General features: G+C 45.7%; 1 protein-coding gene across 1 annotated transcript; it reads right to left on the reverse strand.

The window, feature by feature from the left end:
- Window positions 1-9,550: 9,550 nt before the first annotated feature.
- LOC127340962 (Bowman-Birk type trypsin inhibitor) lies at window positions 9,551-10,372 on the reverse strand. The gene is made up of 2 exons (XM_051366729.2): window positions 10,179-10,372; window positions 9,551-10,084 (listed from the first exon to the last, which is right to left on the reverse strand). The coding sequence occupies exons 1-2, from the start codon at window positions 10,348-10,350 to the stop codon at window positions 9,684-9,686; spliced, it is 573 nt and encodes a 190-aa protein (XP_051222689.1). The 5' UTR covers window positions 10,351-10,372; the 3' UTR covers window positions 9,551-9,683.
- Between the last annotated feature and the right edge of the window lie 2,580 nt (window positions 10,373-12,952).

A 12,952-nucleotide genomic window follows, 5' to 3' on the forward strand; every position in this document is an offset into this window, starting at 1 on the left:
ATTGCCTCTGTAATAACCTCTTCTTATCATTTTTATTTCGTTTTTGTGCCAAGTGTAGCCTCTAATATGAAGAAAGTAAGATCTGGGAAGTTGCTGTCCAAAAACAGATTCTGTGCTATTACAAAAAAAAATCGTACTCCCAGCCAGTACGTAATTTTGATCTGCCAATTTTTGAGCATATGCCCGGGTTATTATTTAACTTTCATTTGGTTTGCACTTTTCGATCTAAGAAACAGAGAATTTCCTAAAAAATCGATTTTTACCTGCTATTCTGTTTTGACATATTTCTGCCACTATTTTGCATTTGCCTCTTATTCTCTTTCTTTTTGAGTTCTTTTGAGAGAAAGAGCTTTTTGAAAAAGTTTCTACGGTAGCTAATATTTTAATGGATGTTTGATATATTTTAGAACTGAACCTAAGTGGATTTGTTATTTCGATTGCACTAATGTTGCCACTAAAAAATTGTGTGAAGTTTTGCATGAATGAAGTTTTCAAGTGTAGGGAGAGAAGAATGATGTAATGAAATGAAGAATGGACAAAAGCTCAAGCTTGGGATGCCCCTGCCACCTCAAGAAATATCCAGGAGGTACAAGTGTCAAAGCTTGGGGATGCCTTGGGCATCCCCTTCTTCATCAACAAAGTAACATGTCATCTTGATGTGCGCTATATTTTTATTGCTTCATATGCTATGTGTTTTTCTTGGAGCATCTTTATTTTTTCTTTTTGTTCTCTTTTGTTTTGTTTGCTGTAGAATAAGGTTTGATCCCAGCATATATGTTTTGGAGAATGACACATTCTATTTTAATTGCATAGAACACTGTACTTTTCACTTTTACTGTTATGCGAGTGTTCTAGTTTGCTAGTACTTCGTTTATCACTGGTTTCTCCACTTTTATTTTGTTCAGATCTTGTTAGTTTTATTTATTCATGTATGATTAGCTGTCTGATATGTATTGATTATTATTTATGAGAGTTATTTCAAATAAATTGATTGGTGTTGGAGACGAGTAAAATGTTTCATGCTAATAGTGATGCAAAAGGAATCTTCTCTAGACTGTGGCATAGACTTTGGCATGTCATGTTGGATGTTATTCTTATGATATATTAGTAGTTATTGTTGTATTATCACGTGTATCAAATCGTTGAGAGTGCTTAATGTGCCATTGAAAGAATCATGCGTTGTTTCCATCATAAGAAGCATAATATTGTGGTATTCTCCTTTGATGCTTTGTTGGGTTGATTTGGCAAATGCTTACAACATGTTATGACTAAAAACCAGTCAACTAAAGCCTCTATGATCATTTAGTTTTTGACTTGTAATATCACTTTAGGCTTTGATTAATATCGTTTTGTCGCTATGCATGATTATAACAATTATTGCTCTCTTAGTTGGTCGCTCCAGTCTTTCGCTAGCCTTCGCATGTACTGAGTATGAAGTTGTACTTGTGTATCCAACCACTAAAAGCCAAAGTTTACCAATTGTTGTCCCCTAAGAGAAGCTACCTGGATCGATGGCAATCGGCCCAAAAGAGTAGATGTAGAGCTCGAAGCAGCCACACCTCTCAGATGTAGTAGATTCATCATCATTGCTCTTCCATTGCAGAGCCCATGGTGCCTCCAAGCTCGGTCAACGGCTCGAACCCTTAGAGCCTTTGCTAGGTTCCAACGTTCCTGCCTCTGCACCGATCTCGCCCACAGCTTGATGCGTTCCACCACCACCCTCGAATTCTACATCCCACGCGGTAACTGCCAGCGTTAGCCTCCGATTTCTCCTGGATTTGGGGATTTTTCCTAGGGAAGAGCGTGGTGCGAAAGCATTAGTTCCGAGGCCAAAGCAAAGGAGAAGGGGAGCTGGAGAAGAGTGGGAGTCGAAGGCAGTGCACACGATGCCTGGAGGTCACCCGCCGTCGCCCCTGGCCCGCCATGAACAAGACTTCCGTATCCTTCTATGCTATCAATTCTGCTACTTCAAGGCAGAGGCATTGTTTAGTTTTTTCTAAGAACTATTAGAACAAAGAGTAGAAAAGCCCAGACCAATCATCATGACTAACACAACAAGATTAAAACAAGCTGTGTCCAGCGCAGCGAAGCACACATACCATCTAGTGACAAATATTGAAGTTTAGAAGTTGCAATCTCATACTCATCCGTCGGTTACTCAGGCCACATAGGTTAAAACTCTACATTTAAGTTTTACATGAGAGCTTAAACGGGTATGGTATGGGTTATCCACGGGTATGAACCTATACCCGCCCATACCCTTAACTTAAAGGGTGTATTATAGGTGTTACCCATAAATATAAAATTGTACCCATACGCCGCCCATGCGGGTACGATACCTACAACCACATGTAGTATACTTGTACCATCGGTAAAATTGTCATCCTTATACATCTGCCAACGTGGCATCAGGAACGCCACATAGCGCAGATGCATGTCAAACTAGACCATAAAAGCGCGCGTTGTGGCGCCCGTCCATCTCAAGAAAATAACAACGTAAGGTACTTGATAATAACCAGCTAGTTCAAATACAGGAGATATGGATCCTGTAAATAAAACAAGTCTTTCTTTTTTTTGAACGGGTGAGGCCCCGAAGGGCCAGGAAGCTTCATTAGTCAAGCGGTCGGTACAAAGTTGTAGAAAGGACCCTAAGTACGTAAAGAAATACAGCATGGGCCTTAACTTTTACAGAAAGAACCCTAAACTAAAAGGGGAAAAGCAATCAGATCCTTGGTTCTTGCCGCCGCATCCAGTGAACCTCCAGCTCCGGGAACCTGCGCAGCCACCGGGGAACATGCCACTTGGGGCAACGTAGGTGATGAATCCTATGTTGTAGGCGATGAAGATCCTCCAGTAAGGCCTATAGACCAGGAGGAAGGCAGTCCATGGAAGCTCATCGCTTCTAGGCGTGGATTGGCTCGAGTCGCCGAAGATAACCCCGACATATCTTTGCCGGCGTTGATGAACTCCACAAGATGACGAAGCTTCGAGAGTGCACACGCACACTCCCCGATCCCGCAAAGCTTCCGAACAAGGAGCCGCAAGCACTTTTTCTTCCTCATGCAAATCACCATGACTGCAGGAACGGAAGAAACAAGGCTCCAGATCTCGCCGATTCGGGGCTTCAACCTCGAGATTTATTGACGTTGAGAGGGATGTTGATGTAGCGCCGCCGCCCGCCTCCGGCTCCTTCCACAGGAGCTCCACAAGCAGCTGCACCAGCATCAACCGCCACCAGAAGGCGCTCGAACTCACCGGCAGCAGAATCCCCCATGGCATCTCGCCATTCTCCACATGGGTAAATCCTAAACCTAGATTCGACCTAATCCTAGACCTAGAACAGAGACTCTGGATGTACAGAGGAGGAGGAGGCCGGCCTCCTCTCCCCCGCCTACTCCGGCCGGCAAGGCCGCCGGAGATGGGAGGGAGAGGAGCCGGGGCTGCAGTGGAGACTCTCAAGAAAGAGGAGGGAGGAGAGAGAAGGGGACGGGAAAACAAGTCTAACAAGCAGATATTTTACACTGATGCTACACAGCTTGTTTTGGTGTTTACAACGTACATGCCATTCAGTCAAAAAAACAGAGGACTGAGTTCAGGGTCCTTCCTGGTTGCTCCGCAACATTTAAAATTTTCTTGGTTGTCTTGTCAAGTTTGTTTTCGAGCTTGCTCCAGGTAAATATGCTTCAGAAAGAACAATTTTGTACGGGCTATTCCTGAACATGGCTCTATTGATTTGAGTCCACAATCACATCCAAAAAAATCTATATGATGAATAGCGAGTACTGTGTATACGAAAATCTGAAGTCTATGAAAGACAGTAAAGTACCCAGAATTTTCCTTATATAGTAGTTGGACGGCAAATGAGACCTTTGGTCCGGAGGCAGACTACATAAATATGATACCAAGTTACCAACACCCACCTTTTCCAACAATGTCTGCGCGCACGACCAACACACGCGCTTTTTATGCTATCGTTGTCCATATTGAACACAAGTTTGCTGCCAGCGAGGTTTAAGAAAGAATGACTTCAAACACAAACAACAATTTTCTGTAAAGTGCAAAATGAACCACTGTATTTGTATATTCTGCAAAAGGAAACCTATTGATGTCATAGCCTCTAGTATTTTGTTCTCACCAAAAATAGCAATTTTCAAGAAAATAATACAGCTTCTTTTGACTATATATGAATTGAGCTTGAAGGCTGAATCCAAAAGACCAACATCAGATGAAAGATTGAACCCTTATTTTTAACCCAGGGCTGAGATAATTTTTCAGTGCAAATAAAAAATTATATGAACTGAGCTGATGGTTCTTATTCAATCTCTTAAATCATTGCGCACATGCAGCTCAACGAGTTATGATGTTTTAAAACAAGGATATATCAAAGAAAAATGGATTCCTCAACATGAATTCAGCTAATATTTTCATGAAATTTATTGCCTTATACCAAGTAGCACAGCCCATCAGTAAAGATACAACCATATCGACTCATAGTGACCGTGACTATCACGCCTGCTTATGCATTACTAATCTTATCAAATTACATAACTTAGTTTTTGCCATCCCAATGAAATATGTCAAAACATGAATGGGCCAACCCTTAGTGGCATGTTCGAGGCAACAATTATATATTACTCGAAATGCTTATGCAGCTACCTAAGCTAAATTGGGCGGCAGTATCCTATGTAATCAACTGAGAATTATCTCGCAGATATATGCCTTATATGAACTTCTGTAGAACAATAGACTGGATTTCAGACCAATATCAAACGGGTTGAAAGAAAGTAGCAATACTACGTTTCAAGCAAGCTCGACATGGCCTACTGGGTAATGTTATCCTGATGAAGTTGAACCTGCTGTAAAACGACCCTCTGTGTAGCGTTGCCTCAGGGCTAGAACACCTCTGATGTGTGTCCCTACAACGGCTACAACGGCCTCATGTTTGCCGACATCTTCTCCTCACAGGAACCAAACACGAACCAATCCACAACCAGATTAAAAACCCAAAACTCACAATTCCAACTAATAATAAATGCGTGGTCGTTGATTTACCTTAATAATGGTGAGGTAAGAGCATGTCTAACAGGCCCCGTATATTTTCGCCCTTAAAACACGAGTAAAGGGCCCTGTATTCACTTTTCACCGGCCGAAAACTCGGACGAGCTAGCAGAACCCGTATCCCTAAACTGTAAAAGAGCATATTCCTAGAATATGCCAAATCATTTTTTCTTTTCTTTTTTCCCCTTCTTCCTCCTCTCCTTCTTCCTCCTCCCGGCCCTCGCTCCCTGCCCCGCTTCGCCGGCCGGCCACCGCGCCCCCGCCGCCGCCCCTGCTGCGCGCACGCCCGCCACGGCCCCCTCGCCCCGCCCACCACAGCCCCCGCCGCCCCGCCACCACGGCCCCGCCGCACGCCGTCCACCACGGCCGCGCCCTGCCCCGCCGCCACCGGCCCGCCGCCCTGCCCGCCGCCACCGGCCGGCCGGCCGCCGCCCCGCCTCCGTCCGCCATTGCCTTGGCCACGACCGCCCTCGCCGCCACGGCGCCCTCGCCGCCACGGCCGCCCCCACCCGCCCCCGCCCGCGAGAAGACCTGCAGGCACTGCAGCGCGGCAGCCACGGACGCTCGGCGGCGCGGCGGAGGTGGTCGCACGTTTCTCCAGCGGGGCTCCATGGCGGAAGCAGTTGCAATTTGGTGAAAATTCAGCGTGCCACAGGTGAGGGGTTGGCCCTGTATTCAGCCTCCCACCCTGTACTTGTAAGGGACGAGGAGCCGCCCTGTAGCCAAAACTGTAAAAAAATTACGGGGTTGGGCGATTTAAGGGGTCTGTTAGACGGCCGGATAGAGCTTTAACCCGTATATCGGCGGTTATTTTACGGGGTTGGGCGTTTTAAGGGGTCTGTTAAACCTGCTCTAAGCAGATTGTATCTGGTGCCATGAAGCCGGATGTGTCCAAGCCCAGCCCCTGATCCTGCCGATACAACGTATATAAAAGAGAATCAAACCTACCGGATCATGGAACACTGATCGAGATGAGGAATCGCACAAGGGGAATCGAGTGGCCACTGCATCTTGAAGCCATCAGGCCAAATACAGCCCCAATGAAGCAATTGGACAAATCCTGAAACCAACTAAGATGCCTGGGTACCATACTACCATTAGTTCTCAACTCCTAGTAACTCCTAGTAATCATCTTGAAGGGGCGGAGGGTGAAATGTCACATGGAAACCGCGGGCATGCAACATATATAGAAGGGGCAACAAGTAACATACTTCAACTCCTAGTAACCGTAATGAAAATGGGACAGACGATCTTCATCGCCATTACTCCGCCACGATTGATCTAGAGTTATGGCGATGTATGGCCCATCTTTCACTCTCACAAAGTGCCTAAGAGCACGTGCTAGAGGTGGCTCTTGCATAAGAGCACACTTTCCTTCTCTCATCTCATCTCTCTCCTCCAACTAAGCAATAATATACTCCCTCCGTTCCTTTCTATAGTGCCTATTGTTTTTTGGCACGGAAATTAGCGCGAGCCATTTTTTCACACAAAAACCCCTAGCGATATCACAGATAAAATAGGAAACTGAAAACAGATCTCAGAAATACATGACCAGATCGGTTTCCAGATTTTCTGGACTTGACCTGATCGGTGGAAGGGGTTCTTTGCAAAAAAAACATAGATTTACTCTTATATTCTGAAACAAATGCGAAAAAACAATAGGCATTATATAAAGGAACGGAGGGAGTACTATTTTAATCCTTATAGTCAGCTGATTAAGATTTATTGTGCTTGCTCTTATACTACTACTTCATTCGACTGTGGAGGCCTGGGCTGCAAAGCAACCCCGCAACCTTGGTCGCACGGAAACCTCGGCTTCCTGCTCCCGTTTCCCCGGCTAATTGTAGCGCTCTAGAATTAATTGTTGTTAACCATTCTAGATAACTGCACCTTGTCTTAACCGTATGTTACTTGTAGCGCTCTAGAATTAATTGTTGTTAACAATCTAAGTCTAAGACAAGTGTTGTTAACCATTCTAGATAACTGCACCTTGTCTTAACCGCATGATATCCATTAGATCCAAACAAACACCGAAAACTGGACAATCCAAGATCCCATTCTCGAAATCTAGGTGGTCCAATCCGAGCCAGCTACCAGACACAGATTGAAATGCATCGTGTCCACGTCTGTTAATTATGGCCAATAATCGTCATGTAGGATGGTGACCTGTTGCGTAGTGGCCCCCTCGTCCTTTTCTTCTCATGTACCGCGTGGGCCAATTCCCCTCGCCATACTTATCTATACTCTTCGGCGTTGTGACTCACATGACATAAAAATCTCTATCTCGCGTGTCACCAAGTGGAATATAATGGAATCGTTCCACACCTGGCACCCGTTCTCGTGTTCGGTTGGAAAATAGAATGAAATGGGGTGGTTCCAGAAAAGGGAATATTCCCCCTAGATCCGGAATGCAACCATTCCACCGAATCGGTGGAACGGGCTCGTTCCACTCGTGCTTAACCCACCTAATTTCTCTCCCGAGGGCGACGGCCGCAGGGCAAGCAGGCATGGGCGATGATCGGAGGGCAAGCAGGCAGGGTAGCTGGGAGCATGCAGCGGCGAGAAGGGCGCACGGCAGCGGCGTCGGGAAGGGCGCGCGGCAGTGTCGGGAAGCGCGCGGCGGCTTCGGCAAGCGGGCGGGGCGACGACGGGAAGGGCACGCCGCAGCGGCGAGAAGAGCGCGCGGCGGCGGCGGGAAGGGCGCGCGGCAGCGTCGGGAAGCGCGCGGCGGCTTCGGCAAGCGGGCGGGGCATGGAGCTACAATTAATTAGTATTTTGAGACAAAAAATAATAATTTGCTACCAATAATTAGTATTTTAGGACAAAAGATAAGTTCATTCTCAGATCATGGAATAACTAACAGTGTTATGGCTATGTGTTCTGTTTTACAGTTCCTCCAACCAAACACAGGATGGAACCATTCCGTTCCATTTTTTGGTCCCTACCGAACGTAGGAATGGAACCATTCAATTTCTCTGGAACGGAACCATTACATTCCATTCCACTTCGTTCCCAAACCGAACACACCCAGAAAACACTTTGCATTGCCGCATTGGCATTGCCTTACAACGATGGCGATGCATCGTCGACTCCATGTACTCCGTATTAGATTAGAGTTAGTTATGGCTGCTGAAGTCATCCTTCTATGAATCTGTTAGACTAGACTGAGGCATTGTTGCTCACGCCTGTATACATTAGCGATCGTCTCTCCTGGTTAATTGTCCGCTCACTGATTCAGTTATGGGCTGCAGTGCTCCGAATCTTCCTTGAAGGCTCCGTTAGCTTAATTTCTACTGTTGTGGCTCCGGCTGGTATGACTCTTCATGAATATTGTTTTCGTGGAATTTAGTGGGCTATATGTGTAATCAACAAGGGAAACAATTTTTCCGCCAGAAAAAAGAACTAGGGACACTTTCTTTTTACTACACATATGTTTGTTTTTGTGTTCATCCTTTACTAGCTCAAATCTAAATCGATTCATATAGCTTTACTGTAATTGTCCAGAGTACTTCCTCCGGCACCAAATACTTGTGATAGGTTCAATAACAAGTACTCTCTCGCCCTATAAAAGAATGTCGGAAACCTATCTAAATTTAGTCGTACCTATACACTAAAGAATACCTAAATATAGACTAGTTTGTGAGATCCTTTTATGAAGAAAGGTAGTAGTAATAATTGAGAGTCATGTTGTGAAAAGCTGATTTGGTGCACATTAGCACTAGTGTTCCTGGTTTTTAAAATATTTGAAAATTCTATTTATATGTTCTAAAAAATCATAAAATTTATTACATGAATACGTATACATTTTTTGAAGACTCGTGCAATAGTTTGGTGGAAATCGTGATAGGTTCAATAATAAGTACTCCTTGCGTTCATAAAACGATGTTGGAGATTTATCTAAATTTCGATCTTATCTATACAATAAAGAGTACCTAGATAAATCTAAATTTTGACAAGCTTATTAAACTTACAATATTAATTTAGAGTCGTAATGTACAAGTATTAATTTGTTGGAAACAAAGTAATGCACGTGAACTTAAACGGTCTTTATTCATAGTTGCCTGACCCACGAGGGCTACTCCGGTGCTCCCCCTAAACTAAGTTGAAGGGTTGTAATTGGGTTTTTTTCCTGTGTTGGGTCCGCTAAAACCTATATCCAGCCCATGTATACCCATCGATACAGTATGTATACTTTGCGTAAGAAGAAGAAAAAAAGGTCGCATGACCAGTTAACGATCTTATCCGCCTAAGTACCGCCCCACGTCGTGTGCATGCCTTATTTTGAAATCGTAGATACGTATAAAAAAGGGGTACAATAAAACACGGGTCATACGGACCTGTACTGGGCTATACGGACGGTGAACCTACACTGAAATTACGATGTTATCCCTACTTACGAACATGTATGAAAAAATCTTCACCGATGTTGGATGCTCCCAGATTTTCTCCAAAGGAGGAGCACCGGAGTAGAAGTGCTGACCCACACCATACATATTGCAAGATGCAACCTTTATTTTATTATTCTTTCACGCATCAGCAAGAGCAACCCGCACCACCGTCGTCGGCGGTGATCGGGCGATCAACGTTCGCGCCGGCCGGTGAGGCCGCGCGTGACTGCGTGAGTACTAGTTACCGACGTTGTTGTTACCCTCGACGGTGCACCTGGGCCCGGGGAACCCGAGGAAGACGTCTTGGCAGACGCGGCGGGAAGGGCCCGACGTGGAGGCCGCGCAGTCCTTGCAGGTGGCGGCGCACTGGTCCACCTCGTCGGTGCAACGGCAGAACGGCGGGATAGACCTGGTGCACACCGCGAAGTCGCAGCAGTCCCACGGCCTGCATATGGGCCCGGGGTCGCCGGTGTACCGGTCGTTGCAGACGGAGAGGGACGGGTACGCCGTGGACGGCACGCAGTCCTTGCAGGCGGCGTCGCACTGCCGCACCGCGTCCTGGCAGTGGCAGATCGGCGGGATCGACCTGGTGCACACTGCGGCGTCGCAGCACTTCCACGGCCTGGCCGGCGCCGCAGCTGCACAGCGCAGAGAGCTGTGATGTTCACCCGCGCACTAGCAAAAGCGAGACAACGAAAACGAAGATTGACGGCATGCTGATGCATCACGTACCTTGGGTGTCGCTGGGGAGGCGAATGGCGGCCACGACGTCGTCGACGGCGGCGGCGGAGGGGTGGCCGGCGACAAGGAGGGCTGCCTCGAGCGAAAGCATCAGCAGGATGCTAGCACTAAGCCACCTGTTCATCTCCATGGCTGGTTGCTTTGGCTCAGCTTGCTTGTGCATTTGGAGCTGGGTTGCCAGGCCGTACATATAGCCGGCCCGTGACAACGATCGATCCGATCGATGCCGAATAGGTTGCTATCCATTCCAACCTGTCTATATGTTATACGTGGAGGTAGCTACTAGCTCGAGTAAAGACATGCGTCTGCACCTTGACAATGAGTCGTGCATTATCGTGATCGACCACGTGCGCTTGTTAATTATGACTGGTCGATCTTCGAAAAGCCGGCGTTTCTCAAGAACATGGGACCTATCCATCCACCTAACTCGTACCGTTAGCAAAATAAACGCAATAAAGTTAAACTCGAGAGGTATTTAGCAAGGGAGATCCATTATCGCTTTTCATATTTTTTATTTGTGCAGAATGCCTATCAAATATGTTGTCTGATGGTACGCTTCCCTCGGTGTGTCGAGGAAAACCCTATGATTAGTTGGTCTGGGCAGCAAGCGTGAAGCATCTCGCTTTTCTTGTTGAAGGTTTTGCTTGACACTAGTTACTTCAATGCTAGGAGAGTGGTGATACATTTTTGGAGGGCGGAACGGTTGTGTCATTGTCGTTTAGTCGGTCTGTCTCTGCCTCAGTCTCCGATTTGTTTCTTCTTTCTTTTAGGCGTGTATTTGATATTGTCTAAGCAGTTTCTTCATTTCGAACTCTTGTTAGTTATAAGATGGGGTTGCTATATTAATAAAGCGATGTGAAAGCCTCTTTCGAGAAAGTATATTGTCTGATGCCGAAAACAGCGAAGAACTCACGGGTGTCAAAGTGTGTCGTGATGCACCAATAGTCACACATCTCTTGTTTACGAATGATTCACTTACATTAATGGAGGCAAATGAGAGAAACATGGAAAATCTCGAACACATCCTTGATATCTGTTGTGATATCTCAGGGTAATTGGTAAGTGATGCAAAATCTAGTAATTTGCCAAATCTAGTAATGCAAAATCCGGTTGAAGAACGAGTTGCGTGGTTGGTGAGAAGCTAAACAATGTTAGTGAATCTTTGAGCAACAACTACTTGGGTTTACCAGCTACGGCTGGGGCATGTGTGAGTGGTTGTTTTCAACATCTCATTGAGAAGGTTTTGATCCGAATCAATGGGACACTTGGAGCATGAGTAGCTTCTGACGAACCTTCTATTGCCTCCTCGCCTCTTCTCTGCGCTCCTCCTCACGCCGCGTCGCCTCCCGCTCCCAAGCTCCACAGTCTTCAAAGGTATAAACTCCATGGGGGTCCTCTCCTCCTTGTTCGCCATCACTCTCGGTCAGCTCAGGTGGGGTCTCCGGTGAGTAGCGGTGGTGGGGGTGGTCGTAGGTGGTGTTCGCCCGGTCACGAGAGTTGGTCGCATTTCAGGGAGAGCATGAAAACCAAACCAGAGTGACTCTGCTGTGTACTTCTCCCCGTGTTACGGAGTAAGTGGACTACTTTGTCCTACCCATTGGAGAACGCGAGAGGAAAAGCTGGGAAACGGAAAAAATGCCCCACCGTCTGTGTGATTGAAGCGCGCGGCTTCACCGGCGCCCCCTCCGGCGATGGCTGTAGGATTTCCCGCCATGCCACCATAGGAGAGCGGCACCTACATGCGTATATATAGATCCAACTATCGATGCATGATGTCCATGTACGGACTTCGAATGCATTTTCAATCTTGACAACTTTATCTGTTGATTAAGAGCATCTCCAGTCGTGCCCCATATGTGTTGGAGATATGCCCGAGAGGCAATAATAAAATGGTAATTATTATATCTTTGTGTTTATGATAAATTTTTGCATCCCATGCTATAATTGTATTAACCGGAAACATTAATACTTGTGTGTTTTATACACATAAAAGAATCCCTAGTAAGCCTATTGTTAAACTAGCTTGTTGATTAATAGATGATTATGGTTTCCTGATCATAAACATTGGATGTTATTAATAAAAGGATCATATCATTAAGAGAATCATGTGATGGACACACACCCAAAGTAAGCATAGCATAAGATCAAGTCACTAAAGTTCTTCGTTTTGCTACAAGCTTTCAGATACATAGTTGCCTAATCCTTCGACCATGAGATCGTGTTAATCACTTGCACCGGATGGATACTTTGATGACATCAAACACCGCTTCGTAATTGGGTGGTTATAAAGGTGGAATTAAGTGTTCTGAAAGTATGAGTTGAAGTGCATGGATCAAGAGTGGGATTTTTCCATCCAAATGACGGATATATATACTATGGGCACTCTCGGTGGAATGTCATCCAATTAGCTTGCAATCATGTGACTAGGTCACAAGGGATGTCATATCACGGTACGAGTAAAGAGTACTTATCGGTAACGAGGTTGAACTAGGTATAGATATACCGATGATCGAACCTCGAATAAGTAAAGTATCGAGCGACAAAGGAAATCGGTATATATAGTATGTTAATGGTTCTTTTGATCACGAAGTCATTGTTGAATATGTGGGAGCCATTGTAGATCTCCAGGTTCCGCTATTGGTTATTGATCGTAGAGGTGTCTCGATCATGTCTGCATATTTCATGAACCGTAGGGTGACACACTTAAGGTTTGATGCTGTTTTAAGTAGATATGGAATATGGTATGGATTTTGAATATTGTCCCG

The sequence above is a fragment of the Lolium perenne genome, chromosome 3, assembly GCF_019359855.2.
Source record: "Lolium perenne isolate Kyuss_39 chromosome 3, Kyuss_2.0, whole genome shotgun sequence".
Lineage (NCBI taxonomy): Eukaryota > Viridiplantae > Streptophyta > Magnoliopsida > Poales > Poaceae > Lolium > Lolium perenne.